Below are 16,460 nucleotides of genomic sequence, written 5' to 3' on the forward strand. Positions count from 1 at the left end.
CAAAATATAGTGGCTTTAATAAAATAGTTTCTCTCCTATATAAGAGATAAGTCATCCAGGTTGGTTGGCAGCTCTGCTCCACACAGTCATTTAGGGACCCAGTTTTATTCCATCTTATTGGCCCACCACCCTTTGGGCACTGCCCTCATCTGCACGATCTATCCTAGGTCACAGGTACCTCTGCTCACATTTTTTGGGGGGAAAAACTAATCACATGGCCACATCTTTTGTTTCAAAGGGCTAAACACATCCCAGAGCTTACCATTCTTATTAAACATCAAAGCTTAAGGTTTTAAAGATGTTTCATATTGGTCTTGAATTTTTAAAAATATAGTCAAAATATTTAACCATATGCATTTATAAGAAACAATTTAAAGGATTTTTTCCCTCCTACATCATAAAGGTGATATAAAATCATTTAAAAAAATTTTTAAAAACCTAGAGATGTAGAAAAAAAGACCCATATTTCCTCTGATCACCAAACACAAGTACTCTTCTAACAGTTTGAATGTTTCTCTACAGTATTTTTCTTGGCATTTTTTTGCATGGTCTATGTTTAAGTTATTTATATCATTAGTATCCTGTTTGTTTTCTTACTTTTAGCATAATTTACTTGTCATTGCAAACTCTTTATAAACATTGTAGTTACATGATTAGAAAACTCCCAAGAGTAGGGACCATGCCTTCTTGTTTGCTGTCCTACCCCAGCACTGTGCTGGTCATACCTTAGGGAATGTTTGTTGAATAAGTGCATGGCTGCATAGTGACAGCTAAACATTACACTGAGCAAAAGTGCCATCATTTATTTAGCAAACCCCACGTGACTGCATTGTGACTCTATCACCTATCCAAACTTCACAGAAAACTAGTCCATCCTTAGATGATGCATCATCTTTCTCCTTCAGTGTTTACATTTCACTTATTTGCATACCCCTGCACTGAAATCACTGTGCTAAGAACCCGTGCTTCCATGTCATGTGTACTCACTTAACCTGTCAGTGTTTTCTATATCTATAGGGTATTTGTTCTCCTGTCAGCCCTCAGACCTCAGTGGTGTAACAGAGAAATTCCAGACCCAGCGAACAGCACTTGGGCCAAGAACTATCTCATTATGGAGGTAAGGTATAAAGCCTCAGTGGTCAGTTGATGGGGTTCCAGACATGAGCATATCTAAGTTTCCCATTGTAGTTAGGAGGAAACCTGGGTACTTGGAACCCATGAATAAACTGAAGTCATTCACACTAGGTTACCATCTGAGTCGTTACTGCCCTGACGGGAGTTTTCTGAAGGTTATGACCTCGACTCAGACTCATTGCTTTTCATTCCTCTCTATGCCTATGTTCCCCTCCTCCACCTTAACTTACTTTAAAAGAAATTTAAAAAGCAAGTATTTTTTGCCATTTGCTTACCCCTAGCCTGACACTGACTCATTCGAATTTGAGATTTGAAGCTTTACCATGATGTTTGTTCCCAGCCCCGTCTGAGCATAGAACAGATAGAACCCAGACTATTTTGGTTTTAGCAGGAAGCCAGTAAGTCATCCCACTGTGTATGGAAAAGGTTTTAGAGGAGAGGTTGCTCAGCTGGCAGATGAGAGAGGAAGCAAAGGGAGGCGCTGCTGTGCAGTCTGAGGAGGTGAGAACAGCTCACAGTGGGCCAGATGGTCCATCTCTGGTGGAAGGTCTGGAAGCTTAAGACATCTGAATATGGAGTAAGACTGTGCATTTATGGAAAGCAGAGGGGAGGAAAGCGGTATGCAAATATTCTTCCCAAGCCCAGGTTGTTGGCAGCCCCACACTCCCTTTCTCACACCTTATAGCCCTTCTCCTCCAAGATTCTTCTCTTCAAATGCCCAGTGTATTCTATTAACCACACCCTTCCTCAGGCCAGAAGCCAATGGTATAAGCCGCTGCTTAGGGAAAGAGCTGGTCTTAGCCATGTCTGCCCCAATAGGATTTCAGTCCCTGTGGTTTAGTGCCTTTGAGATAAGGCTGGGATGCAAACCCCTCCTCTGCCCCTTACTATGTGGATAACCCTTGGGCAACTTGCCTAACATCTGAGCCCTAGTTTTACCCTCTGTAATGTAGGAATTGATAGTATCTCCCATGTATACTGTTACGAGGATTAAGAAAAGTAAAGATTATTCTTAATGTAAAGCACATGGTTTAAACAAAACAAAGATCTATCATTCACTTTCTTCCCAGGAAGACTCATACTTGATGTCTCTTCTGTCTGTTTAGGGGTTTTATCACTGTTAAGTTATCATAGCAAGAACAGTAATAATAGCAGTAGCTTATGTATACTTTTAAATTTTATGCATATATTTTTCATATATTACATATCATCTGCATGATATATAATTATAGTAGGGTATATAATTATATTGTTTATATACACATATATGTTACTTTACATATACCAGGCACTTTGAAAAAACATTTTTCATGTGTTAACATATAATCCATACAATAGCTTTATGAAGGTGTGCTATTATCCTCATTTTTTAGATGAGGAAACTGAGGCACAGAGGACTAAGTAACTTGCCCAACGTTAGTCCGCTAGTAAATGGTAGATCCCAAATCCACATAAGAGCAGGATGTGCCATCCACCACTATACCATTCCTTCTGAAAGATCTTTAAGCACTGGGTATGAGGGGTCTTTCTCAAAGTCAGCGCCTCTGAGCTGAACAGATTGAGAGGCCCTCACTTAGTGGCAATACTGTGATGACCTGTGGAATGCACTCTGTAAGGATGCCGCTGCCAGCATTCGAGGGGATTCAAGGACTAGGAGTTGAACCAGCTTAGCTTTAAGATCACTTTCTTCCAATGCTGAGATACCACTGTCTCATCTCCTAAAAGCCTGAAATAGCATAGTGGGAAGCAGCTCCGGTCAGTCACCGACCCCTGGCTTCCGAGCTGGTAGCTTTGGGGGTGTGGGCATGACAAGAGCCCATAAAAAGCCTACAAGAAATGCTAAGAAAGACACACAAAGGGTTAGAGAAAATAACATGGGAAAAGGGTAACAGAAATTGCCACACACATACCCAAAGTCATATAGTATAAATATGTTCATTAGAGCACTATAAATAGAAGCCAAAAATTGGGCATAATGTAAGCTGCCACTAGGAGGACAGGTTGAATATTTTGAGTATATTCATACAGCAGGATGTTATACAATTATTTTTTAAAAAAAGATATATATGTGTCTAAAAATCTCTAAGATATTTAAAAGTAAAAAAAAAAAGTTTGTAACAGTTTCTAAAGTGGGTTTTTATTTGCATAAAAAGGAGAGAGATTTTATACACACAGCCCTCCACACGCTCACAGATATTTCTGGAAGCCTACATGTAAAATTGATAACTGGAGTGGCCTTTGGGGAAGGGGTTGGAGATATGAGGGCGACTTAATTTTCATCATAAATTTGCTTTGAATTTTTAAAATTTCTTACAAAACTATATATCTTTTGTAAAAAATAACTGGTAAATTAGAAAACTGTAAAAATTTAGCTTGGACATGGCATCTGTAATGAAGGCCTTGAGACAGACTCAGAGCCCTGTGTCACTTGACCTCTCAAGTGAGTAGTCTGGCTTTAAAGACCTAAACTGCTCTCCTGGTGACAGACCAAATCCAGACCAGATCACTCTGACATTTGACAGATTTGGCAGATGTCAGAACTACAATAGTCTGTCTTCCAACTCCAACAAAACGTTTTCTGTTCTCAGGCCCTATGTGGCCCTACCATTTCTTAACATGTGGCTAAAAAAACATGTGTCTTAAAGCTCTGGAGGAAAAAGCCAAACCATAAAGGGGATCACTGGAATGCTAATCCATTTTGAGCTTGTAAAATCTTAAAACAGTGTCCATGAGGCACATGAGCTAATGGTGGTCTAAAAGGCCCTGCCCCAGGACTGTCCGCCACAGGGCCTGCTTTATCAAAGGAACAGCTCTATCAACACTGCCCAAGCTTTTAGGAAGGCAGGTGAACACCTCACCTTGTGATAGGAGCCATTTCCACACCCTGAGCCACCAGCCATGTTCCAAGCCACACCCACACACCAGCACCACTGTGGGCAGGGATCCAGAAAATAGAAACACACACATACCCTCCAGCTTGTGGGCCCTTGGCAGAAGTCTGTCCTGAGACAGCACCATCATTCACTTTTTAGAAACTTTTCATGCTCCAGGCAAGGCAAGGGACATCAGAGCCAATCCAGACCAAATCACTCTTGACATTTGACAGATGAGGGGATCAAAGGCCACAGAGGTTGTTTTCCCAAGCGGTAAGGTGTCAAGAGTTGGGACTAGCCCTGAGGGTTTGCCCTGTCCCAAGGCTATCTTTTATCATCTTAAGCCTCCCTTAAGACATGGTCCCTGTTTACAGATGGCTTTGACATGCTTAGACATGTTTCTAAAAAGTGACATTATAAAGCATCCTGTGCCAATAACCTAACAGGAGGTTGCTCCCTACTGTAATTCAGTGGAGGCAGCAATCATTAGGGGCTTCAAGAAAGGGGAAGGTACCTGGCTGGTGTGGTTCAGTGGTTGAGCATCAACCTATGAACCAGCCGGTCACGGTTCGTTTCCTGGTTGCAGACTCGATCCCTGGTCTGGGGTGTGCAGGAGGCAGCTGATCAAGGATTCTCTCTCATCATTGATGTTTCCATCCCTCTCTCCCTCTCCCTTCCTCTCTGAAATCAATAAAAACATTTGAAAAAAGAAAAACAGAAAGAGGAAGGTGTCAAGCAGGAGATGGTACCATAAACAGAAGTAGTTAGAGGCTGGCAGTGGAAGCAAAAGTGTGGCAGAGAGAGAGAAAAAAAACCTGTGTGTAATAAGACTAGGATGGTGTGCCTGAAATAATTTCTGAACAAAAACATGGGGAAGTGGAGGAAGGAATCTGATGGATAAGGTCAGGGCTGGGAGCTTTACTGCATATGGAAGTCCGAGCCCTGAAAGGCTCTGGAGCTTTGCTTGATCAGTCAGCGTGAAGGTGGTTTCCAGGATGCAAGGAGAGCCCAATGAAGCCCCTTACAATAAATGCTAATAAAGTGCTGGGACTTGGAATCAGGGATCAGCAGCAAGTTTGGAAAGGAGAGGTAAGACATTGAAGAGTTGGTAACCAATGTGCTGTTGAGAAGGTAAGCAAGAGAAAGTTAGTTACAGGGGGGAAAGAATGAAAATTTCTTCCAAAAGTTATTCTAGAAGGGTCATTCATTAGAGTAGAACTGATAAAGATATTACCTAAAACCTTTCAGAAGTTGTATCAAAACCCAAACTCCTTAGCATCCCTTAAAAGCCCTCCATGGGACCTCCTCCTAATTCTGAAGCCTCAGTTTGCCTGTCATAACAACTAGCAGGTTCCAGAATAGACCAGTCCTCTTGCTCACAACCTATCTGAAAAAATACTCTGCTTCTCAGGATTCAGTTCTGGTCTGACCCTTTTATAGTCTTCCCTGCCTCCTCCCCCAGACAGAGGCAAGCTCAGCCTTTCCTTTGCACGCAGTATGCCTCTATCCCAGAGGAAAAGCAGCGAGTACAGTTTGACTCACCAGAAACAGTCTGGTTGAAGGTGGAGCAGGGCGGTGAATCACTCATTGGCGGGGGGTGGAGAGGACCCCAGGACTCCTGCTGTCTTCCTCCCTGACAATGTGAACTGCTCTCTTACCTCGCAAAGGGCCCGGTGTCCACCTTGAGCTGACTAGGTATTGCTGGCCGAGGCCTTTTGGAACCTGGAGAAGTCAGTTGTCCAGGCTACTCACTTAGCATAGCCCTGAGTTTCTTCCTCCCATCTCAGGAGGTGCAGCTGCCCGTGGACAGGCTCCTGACAGATGGGCCCGTTCCGAAAGAACCCGAGCCCCTGGTCATCAGCGAAGTCTTGCATCAAGTGACCCCAGTCTTCAGACAGCTCCTTCATGCCAACTGGCCAGAGAAGGGAAAAGGAGACCAAGGTCACTATACCTCTGAGGAAACAGGGTACAGTGCCTCGAGATTACCACCTCCAAGAGCTCTCACGGCGGAGACAGGGCAGCTAGTGGATCTGTACAAGGTGCTGGGGAGCAGGAGCCCCAACTCAAAGCCAGGAAACCCAGCAAGCCCCTCGCGGGTCCTCCCAGGCGACTACCTTCCCACCCAGGAGGGCTACTTACCCTCCAATATAGATTACCTCCCTGCACACGAGGCTCCTGGAACTGAGCCCCCGGAAGAACTGGAGCCTCAGCACATCTCCCTTTCTGTGTTCCCCTCAAGTACCCTGCAACCACTCCCCTTCTCCTGTGGTGAGAAGCTGACTTTGGATCGGTTAAAGATGGGGTGCGGTTCCCTCATGCTTTGAGTGAAGCTTGAAACTTGGAAAGTTGAAGTGCTCCCAACCAGCGCAGCAGGCCCATCGACCCAGCCCTCTGCTCGCTGTCATCACCTCTGGTGCTACCATTAGGTCTGGTTGCAGCTAGAGGGCAGTCAAGCCAGCTCAGGGTGATCTCAGGAACTGTAAGTTGGCTGCAACCCAGATACTTCCACCTGGCCTTCTCTAGAGGCTTGATATTACATCGTGGACTTACAGACTCCAGACTAAGTTCCCACAATTTCCTTGGCTTTGCTGCAGAGTGGAAACCAAAGCTCTTACTGGCAATGGCATATAGTCCTGAGGACTGTTCACACAACTGTTTATAAAGCAGCTACTACATACCAGGTCTTATGTCTCACCGGCCTATCTGCACTGTTCAATACTGGCTGTTGACTCTTTGGGATGTGGCAAATATGACTGAAGAACTGAATTTTGATTGTAATTATGTCACACATGGCTAATGGCTACTGTATTCAGCACAACTACAGATAATGGACACATTGGTGAGAATTACAGGGGGAGCCTCAGCCTAGTTTTGCAATTGACATAAAAGACCCTGATAAACACCAATATAAAAGGATTTCCAAGATGGTTCTGTCCTTTTTTGTGGAGGCCTAAGAATGCATTTTTTCCCCCTAGCTTTGCTGGTTAGGTTTGTTTTGCCTTCATCATGCAGTGAATCCAGAGCAGCCTGATGGTGGACCCACCTTAGGACCCTGAGCAAGCGGCCTCCCCTCTAACATCAGGTGTCTTGAAAGGGAGTGGGCTGCCACACTCCTGTCATCTTTCCTGCTTTCCTTCTTGGGGAAAACTGCACTGGTCCTCAGAGTTCTTTTCCTCAGCACAAATTTGGAACATGACCCATACTTTACTGTTAGATCTGTGACCCTGGCCTGTCACCTCCCCTTGCCCATCACTGCCTCTATGCAGTCACTGTAGGCATTTCTGTTAAGCTGATGGTCCAATTGCTGATAGTAACTTTTAGGGCCAAGACTTTTTTTTCTTAAATCTCTGTCAAGCTTGGGACCTACCTCTTACCCCCATCCCACCCACTGGAACTGAGGCATGTGTCCCTCAGAGCTTCAGCAATTGAAGTAACAAACATTGCTCTGTTTGTTCATGTTGTTAGACATGTCTAACTCGTCACCCATGCTCTTGCCATTCCAGACTTAACATATTTTCTCCCAGGCTTTTCCTTCCTTACATCTCTGTTCAACTCTCTTTAGCCGCTGTGTGTAGTCCCTTGCATCTCAGCAGCTCCATAATGGCTTGCTTGCAACCAGGATGTGGTGCCTCATTTATCTGCAATGGGCCAAGACAAGGATACCTCCTTAGAAGGTGGCCAACCTATCACCTCTTGACAACGGAAGCCAACTTTTCTTTCTTGCAATACTTGTTTTACAATCCTTGATCTTCTTTTGATTACCTTTCCATCTTAAGTCACTCTGCCCTTCTCCACTTGATCCCAAAGATAGCTAGCTCCCAGTCTTCCTTACACCTTCATCTCCCCTGCCCCCCCACATCCTTTCTGTTCCCTTAAAACCCCAGGGGATAATGCAGTCCTCATTTGTTTCCTAAAAAAGTGAAAATAAGTATTAAACAGGGAGACTTCTCAGACTCCTAAAGGCTTCTCCTTCTAAGGATGCAGAGGCCTCCTCAGTGCGCCCCTAGCATGATGCCTATAGTCTACTTCCTCTGGACTGTAAATAACTTGAAGGTGGGAACCATGCAGTCTTCTCCAGCACCATACCAGGTACATGATAGGCTATCAATAAAAAGTAAGAGATGTCACCGGCCACACTTTGTTTTCCTTCTGTCCCAGCAGCCAGTCTAGCTGTGTGTGCTTCCTCTTTATTGGGACAACTGAGTTTGCATTTGTTGATCCCCAATGCCCCCTTCTGCCTTGCTGTCCACTGGCAGTACTGCTGTTACACGTGTAGCAGAATTTAAAAACATATCTGAGGAAGACATTGGCTGCTCACATTACCAGAGAAAATGTCCTCTTCCCATGAATGACAGAGGATGGGTAACCCTGTTCTGTCCTTGCACTAAGTAGTTTCACACACCCCTTTTCTGTCCACACAAAATCCCAAGTCAGGTGGCTTAATTTACCAGGACTAGGTAGAGCTCACCAAGATCCATACGACCAGTTTCATTCCTCAAGAAAATCAGCAATGATTTAAATCCTCACTCCCAATATACATCCAAAGCCAATCCAGGAATTTCTGCTCTATTCAAACACATTACATTTCTTTGTTTTCTCTCTGTGACTGAAATATTATAAAGTCCAAGTTCACATGTACTGGATACATGGGACTCTCCACCACTAATCCTTGTGCAGAAATCCAACTCTTTGAATTGTTCCTTGAAAGGGGCCTTTCCTAGGAGGCAGAGATTCTATTTCCTGGGCTTGTCTTAAACAAACTAGTGCTATCTAGTTCTTTTCTTTTACTGTCTTTCCCCCTCCACCCTGTCCCAATTTCCCAGTTTCCATTAATAGCCTACAGCTGCAACTTGCCAATGCCTGAGGCCAGTGAAAAGATGCCAAGCTAGGCATTCTATTCCAGTGAATCCGTTTGATTCTTGGTTTTTCTGAAACTTCTTCCTTCACATGACACACTTGTCGTGTAGGAGCTCTGCTTTTCTCTAATGTGCAGGACTCATGGATGTTCACATTACCCAAGCTTTATGATAGGTGAATCCTCAAACTACTCTCTAGAACAGGAGTGGGGAATGTCCAGCCCCATGGACTGTATAAGGCTCAGGAAATCATTTGGTCTGGCCCTGCCCAGGCATTAAGGGTAAGTTAATTAAATGTTTGGCCGAATATAGCAGGCCAATCTTCAAGTTGATAATTTTGCTTGGCCTCCAAACGATGTTATAAATATCCAAATAGCCCTTGTCAGAAAAAAGGTTCCCCACCCCTGCTCTAGAATAAAAGATCAGAAAGGTCTCTTCTCCGCGCCCCCCCCCCCCCCAAAGATAATTCAATCAATTGGCTAATGGACAACTAAAGAAACAAGTCATATCTTTACATCAGCCTATTCTGGAATAAATTTCCAATTAAAAATTTGCAAAATCCCCACACACCAAGTTAGATAAAAAAAATATTTGCAACATGTGCCAAAAATAACATTCTTACAGATCATTTTGAAAAAAGCCAATACTTCAAAGAAAATAGATTAAGAAACAGAAAACATTAAATGCTCAACAAGCATTAAGAAAACAATTACCTGCAATCAAATAAATTAAAATTGAACACCACTTTCCACTTACCAAATTAGCAAGATGTAAGGAATAACCAGAAACTGGGTTGTTTGTAACCAGGTATGCTAGCTAGCTTCTTTCTGGAGGCTGGGCAGTATTTTTTTTAATGCTTTTATTCATTTCAGACAGGAAGGGAGAGGGGAGAAAAATATCGATGAAAATCGATTGGCTGCTTCTTGCACACTGCCTACTGGGGATTGAGCCTGCAACCCAGGCATGTGCCCTGACCTCCTGGTTTATTGGTCGACGTTTAACCAGACACAAAGGCCAGGCTGGGCAATATTTTTTAAAATTTGAATACACAACTCCACTCCTACAAATGTAATCTAAAGAACAGATTTTATCAATAACAAATTGAATAAGACTTATCACAGCATTGATTAAACCAGAAGGGCCTGTTAGTAGGAACTTGGCTAAATCATCTATACAAATCCATTACCCCTATTTCATTATGCTCTGAATAAGAAAAATGCTAACTAAACTAAAATGCCTCAATTTCTATGGTGCACGAGCCCCTAACCCTCTGAAATTGGAATGGATCTTAGAATTGAAAAGCATACTATGCAATCTTTCAAAAAGTTTAACAATATTTGACATAGAAATGGTCAGCTGCAAAAAAATGAACAGAAGGATCACATCATCTTTATAAATCAATGCAAAAGTTTTTGAAATATACACAAAAATGGTAATAATGGTTTCTAGCCATAGGTTTTTAAATTACACTTCTGCATTCTTTTCATTAAATACTTACTCTGGTAATTGGATAGTCAACTAAATATAACCAATCTTCCCCCCCAAAGACCTGACACAAGGGGTCGAGACACTACCAACCACTTTCTTTATGATCCATCTCTCTTTCATCCTCCACCTGACACCTTCACTGACCTTTAACTCGCCTGTCAGTTGGTAGAAAATTCATTATGACACCCTAGGTGAGAGTGGGGATTGGGGATGTTAAGGTAATAACTGAAGCAATGCATCTTTGAAATACAAAGTTTATATAACAAGCCAAATATTGCCAAATTCCCACTCAACATATAACACAGTATATTCGTTCCTTGGTATCCTCCGTGGTTTGGTTCAGGACCACCCCTGCTCAGATACCAACATTGTTGAATGCTCAAGTCCCTTGTACAATGTCAGCAACAATGTATTTTTTTTTTGAATACTTTTAATCCTCAGTTGAATCTGTGGATCTGGAACCATGGATAGAGGGGATCATATTCAGTACATGCTGTTTTTAAGGTATGTAACTCAGTTCTCACCATGGCTGGTTTAAGGTAGACCACTATACAGAAAAAGAAACTGAAATACAATTAGCGAAAGTCACACTAGTACCTAATACAGGACAGTCTAGTTTCAGGGCATAACTTTCAGCTATACAGTTCTTCCTATGCAAATGACTGCTCTACAAACTTACATCAATTGGGGTTAAAACTGATGCCATCTTTGGAGCTGTTTTACTAAATAACCAAAACCTGGCATTTCCATACTTCTAAAGTCCTAGATCACTCTTGGTTCCTAAGAAATCTACCTTAAAAACAAAACCACACAGGTAAATTTTTAAGTTGACAAATCTGGTACTACTGAATTTGTTAATTTATCTACCCAGCTAATCTAAATCCTACAAGGCACAGGTAGGCAAAGAAAGGAGAGAACACTCCCAAGAAAATCCATTTATATTAAGAAAATTATAAATGGAAATTTCAAGCTATAAATATCATTAAGCCTTTTAAATAGAAATGTAACTAGAGAAATTGTGCTCTTTAGTTATAATAGCTATAACCCCACTGATTTGCCTACTGCTTTTTTCCCAACACGAAGGCTATTATTTCCTAAGCAAAAAGGAATTAGGACTACATAACTCAATTTTTGTTGCTGGTATTAAAACATAAATGCCTGTCCTTTACGCTATGGTAACTGGCTGCACATGTTGTTAGTGGTCATTTACTTACAAGTGGTTAAGTAGGTTCTGCTGAAATTTCAGTAACATCTCTAAGAAATATACAAACGCATTATGTGCTACAATGGGGTCCCTTTAAGTCAATTGGGGCCACTTTTCAAATTCCACAACTTCAAGGTATTCCATAAAACCCTGGCCTTGTCTAGGCAAGAGACTGTAGGCAGATTCAAAATAGCTTTTCCTTCCTTGCCAATTTCAGACATTTTACTACCTATAGGTAATAGGAGCCAAGGAAATACTGTAAAAGCTGTTATAAGATTCTCAGAGAATAAGCTATACTGAAAGGCCCTAAATTACCACTGGACAGGCAGGCCCACCCACAAACAAGAAATTTCCACTATATTCAAAAGCTGCAAAAACATTAAAAAAAATTTGTTCCTTTACTAAAGAAAAATCACAATTCACTTGCTAAAATGGCTTATACATCTCCCTGCAGAGTAGGTGAGAATGTGGCCTGTGTTAACCTGAGGATAGTTTCTTGTGCTGTACCAAGTCCAAAAGGCCCCCATACCCAGCCTTCACCAGTCAAAAAATCCCTCAAGGTGAAAACAGGACACTGCAGAATTTCATTTAAAACAAAAATCTCACTTTATTCCATCACAAAGGGAGTAAAAGACCATTTGCCTTCTTTTCTTAGCACTGTAGAAAATAAAATCTTCTTTCCTGCGGTTCTTCTTCTCATACTTGTGCTACAGCACCACAAGATTCCTTTGCATTCCTATATACACTTCCTTTAGTTTACCCTCTCCTATGACAGGGTAGCTTTCATTGCAATTGAGTTGTTTTTTTAAAACACCCACTTTAAAGTGTAATAACTTAGTAGCAAAAGTGATGATCTTGGAAAAAAAGGGGGGTGCACATTAATGCTCTCCTATAATCTGGAGGTGCTAGTTATGTTCCTCAACAGTACAGGTTTGGGGATTTTTTTTTTTTTGGTTCTTAATAAACATTACCAATTTTTCCTGAAGAGAATTTCTTTCTCATATGCCAAGTATTTTCACTTAGCATTCATTACACAGCATGCTTCAGTCAGCATGACTTCCAATTCTACCTTTTGGCAAAAGGCAGGGAGGTCAGTCCAATTGTTAAAAACTGATATACTGGATTTTGTTGAGAAACAGTGACAAAGTGCCACTCAATCTTCAAAGAATACTGTAATGAACAAAATATAGTGGTCTGTAGTATACACTATACCTGCTAGGTATGTGATTTTTCTATGCTAGTGACCAATGAACATGTCTTAAAAGTAGCTTTAGCCAATCCAGTCTTCCCAAGCACTCCTCAGAAACTCCTAACTATAGCACCTAAGTGAAGCCTTGTATATGTAAGGTTTGTATACACAAGACCAAGTCAAAACCAAATTATTTGTAGTTTGTAGGAAAGGTTCTTCCTTTTTTACTGAGGAAAAAAACAGTGGAAGCTTCATTGGAAATTCAGAATTTCCAGGGAGAAGACAAACCAACTATCTTTGAAAAGCTATCTGCCGGTGTTTAGTTCAATTCATTAATTATTAAATCCTAAACATTTTCAGGCATAAAATTGGAAGGGGTAGAGGGGAATCTACCAACTTCTCTGATGTGTTCATCAATTTCCAAAACAGCCCCTGGCAGTCTAAGCACAAAATGTCCAAATGTGCTGGCCTATTATTGTCAGAGTGTGGTTGCCAAACAAAGCAACATTTCACCATGGATTATTACACCCAAGGCGTGAAACAAGCAATTCCAACATGCAAAGTTCCCCAAGTTCCTGACATTTAGCTAATAAAAAAATTTAATGCAATTTGACAAAATTCTAGGTAGTCAAATATCAAGAACCAAGTTCAGCTGGATCACTTTATACAGAACCATCATTCTAGGTAGATAAAAATGCTATTTCTTCCAATTAGAGGTCTTTTAAAGTTCCTAAAGTCTGTTAAATCAGCTATAACTGCGATTAGGTGATATAAACAATAATGCCTAAAGATAAGCTATTTCCCATTTTCCCTACTCAGTTCACCAAATAACAGGTATCATAATCCTGAATATTAACCCTTCACTGTTCACATTTCCATACCAGTAATGCAGCTATTATAAGTAATCAAAACCAAAGCAAGATCTATTCAGAGCAATTCTCATTACCTGATATGAATCCATTATCAAAATAGGTTTAAAAAATCCATAATCAGAATTCTCATAAACGTTATCACCAGGTATCTTGTCTTGAATGCACAAGGCTTGGAATAAACATACAATGCACCGGGAACTGCTACTCTCCCCCAAATGGGCAGCAAAAGGGACAAAGGTTACTGATTTAAAGCACTAAGTACCTACATAATACCTCAAACTAACAATTTGGTAAATTATTTTCTAGCTTGTATAGGCCATTTCTCACCTTTTCTTTCCTTCCGTTTAGAAGTGAACAACTGACTCCCAGTTATTCAGTACAGAAGTCATCAATGGCACAAAATTTAAACTCTGCCCAAATGAATATCCTAATAAAGTAATCTTCAGAAGTCATTCATTCTTGTCCTAGCTCAACCTATGAAGTTAACAGACATGATTTCTTACCCATTCAGAATTCTCATCTCATGGAAAAATTAATCACAATAGAAAGATTTCAGTACTGAGTGACAAGAAGTGTCACTAAACATGAATCATGAAACTATAACCATGGCATTAAGCTTACTTTTATAGCAAATTTATACTTTCCTTAACAGCTTTTAGGATAACATTTAAGTTACAAACTACATAATCTTTTCTTAAAATAAGATCATCTTTACTAAGTGGCTACCAGATATTTTGGCCCTTATCCTGAGTATAGAAGAGGCAAAAAAAATTGCTTGAAAATACTTCTGATTTCACAACTTCCCACAGGGTAGGATGATTTAATTTGTAGCTAAAAATGACACTTTTATTTAAAAGAACTCATATGTGCTGACCTAGAAGTGATAGCTTAGATCAGGATTCAGCAAATGTTTTCTGTTAAGGGCCAGATAATGTTTTAAGCTATGTGGGCTTCATACATCTTTGTAGAATAGTTTTGTTTCTAACCCTTTCAAAACAAGCCACAGGCTGAAAATTTGCAGACCCCAGGCTTAGATATAGCACTTTATTTAAATGACACTTCCATACTATTACTTTTTTCTGTAGCCAAAATCTTGATGGCCTTAATCATTCATCTTTATACCCTAATTACTTTCTGAAATTAAACTTCTAATTCTTTAGGACACAACCTTTCACTATATTCTTCTCAGACTGAAACAGACTTATTCCAAACATTTCTCATATAAACTTCCTATTTGCATAACTTCAAAATCAAGTAAGAGTCTCAAATGGAGAGAACATATCCAAGGTAAACCCAGGCCGAGCAAAAAGTAACTGAACCCAAATTTCTGAAAGCTGACACTTAATCTATACCTCAACTATAAAACCTGACAATTTTGCAAATGTTAAATTTGGTCTGAAGCTTGATTAGAGATCATTTTACTGCAATGTCACTAGATATACTCTGCAAAGTCTAACAGTAATTAACTTCTAGGCTTTTTCCACTTGGAGATCTGGCTTTTATAAGGTTCAGACTCAATAAACACTTATTTACATGTTAATCTCAGCATAATTACAAATGTTTGGGTTAGAATCTATTTTCTCAGCCTCTATTTCAGTGGTTCTCAACCTTGGCTGCACATTAGAATCACCTGGGAATCTTTAAAATCCTGATTTCTGGGCCTCAGCCTCCGGAAATTCTGTTTCTTTGTTACTAATGTGGCCCCACCCCATAACAAAGAAACAGAATTTCCGGAGGATGAGGCCCAGAAATCAGGATTTTAAAGATTCCCAGGTGATTCTAATGTGCAGCCAAGGTTGAGAACCACTGCTCTATTTACTTTAAAAAATAGAATTACATGCACCTGAGAGCCAAGGATTTGTTATACCAGTTACTTAAATGTTGGGATAGATGTCCATAATATCAGGTTCCAGCAGTTTCACATTTCTCCTTAATTTTTTTTAACCTTTAATACTTGTTGGTTCCTTCAACACAAAGCTAGTGCTCTTAAAGATTATTTTTGAAGTCCAATATATAATATTTAGACTTCATATGCAACTCCCTAAGAATATAAGATTTTTTTTCTATTTCAGTGCAATCATCACTAGCGATTAGAAAAATAACACATTCAGAATGATTACTTAATATACTCCCTCAAAACCCATACCAAAAAATAAGCCCCAAATATATTTAAACCCTGGAGATGACGTGTATGTCCTACTTCCACTTTTAAAAGTGAGTAAAGTAACTATGTATAATACCTAGTGACACATTTAAAAATCTTTCATAACTCCACACAGGTCTCAAAACAGTATTTAAACTAAAGAAGAAATCATATTCCAATCATTTCAATGCAAACTGAAATTATCTTAAGAAATAAATTCTGGCATTACTTCCAATTAAAAGCATCCATAAAAGTTCATTAAAACATTCAATCAGCCACAATTATTATTTATGGATCTGTATCAAGGGATTTCTTTAGAGTATTATATCCGGTTTAATACTCCCTTCAAAAAACAGTGGTGCTCAGTATAACTAACCTCTGCATTCAAAATGTGATATTGCTAAGAGAAATGCCAATGTAAGGTCAGTCCTTGAAATTCATTTTGTAAGAATTCAACTTTCTAATTATAATACTCATTAAAATAGGCATCCCTCCCAGATAAACAAAATCTAAGCATAAGGTAAAAAATGAAATATGAGCATTATTTTTGGGGTGCACACACAGGCCAGAAAACACATGACGATAAATGGGTTCCTATTTGATTGTTTTTATGACTTTTAAGAAGTGAGCATGAAAATAAAATCTTTATTTTCAGTCATTACCCACCAATAAAAGAAAGTTAGGTTCACAGTTTTAGCTTG

General features: G+C 40.2%; 1 protein-coding gene and 2 long non-coding RNA genes across 3 annotated transcripts in view; 2 read left to right on the top strand and 1 right to left on the bottom strand.

Moving 5' to 3' along the window:
* IL12RB2 (interleukin 12 receptor, beta 2) overlaps positions 1-9,748 on the top strand; it is a 77,799-nt gene extending 68,051 nt beyond the window's left edge. The window contains exons 14-15 of the mRNA XM_014541058.1: positions 1,018-1,117; positions 5,795-9,748. Coding sequence (XP_014396544.1) covers positions 1,018-1,117; positions 5,795-6,331 — 637 coding nt within the window. The 3' untranslated portion in view covers positions 6,332-9,748. The remainder of the gene's footprint in view (positions 1-1,017; positions 1,118-5,794) is intronic.
* LOC106726390 lies at positions 4,807-5,788 on the bottom strand. The gene is made up of 2 exons (XR_001362457.1): positions 5,550-5,788; positions 4,807-5,127 (listed from the first exon to the last, which is right to left on the bottom strand). It is a non-coding gene; the product is annotated as an uncharacterized LOC106726390 (long non-coding RNA).
* A 35-nt stretch (positions 9,749-9,783) lies between the features above and the next one.
* On the top strand, positions 9,784-13,295 carry LOC106726388. Its single transcript, XR_001362455.1, has 2 exons — positions 9,784-12,485; positions 12,566-13,295. It is a non-coding gene; the product is annotated as an uncharacterized LOC106726388 (long non-coding RNA).
* Positions 13,296-16,460: the final 3,165 nt, after the last annotated feature.

Source organism: Myotis brandtii, unplaced genomic scaffold (genome assembly GCF_000412655.1).
Source record: "Myotis brandtii unplaced genomic scaffold, ASM41265v1 scaffold26, whole genome shotgun sequence".
Lineage (NCBI taxonomy): Eukaryota > Metazoa > Chordata > Mammalia > Chiroptera > Vespertilionidae > Myotis > Myotis brandtii.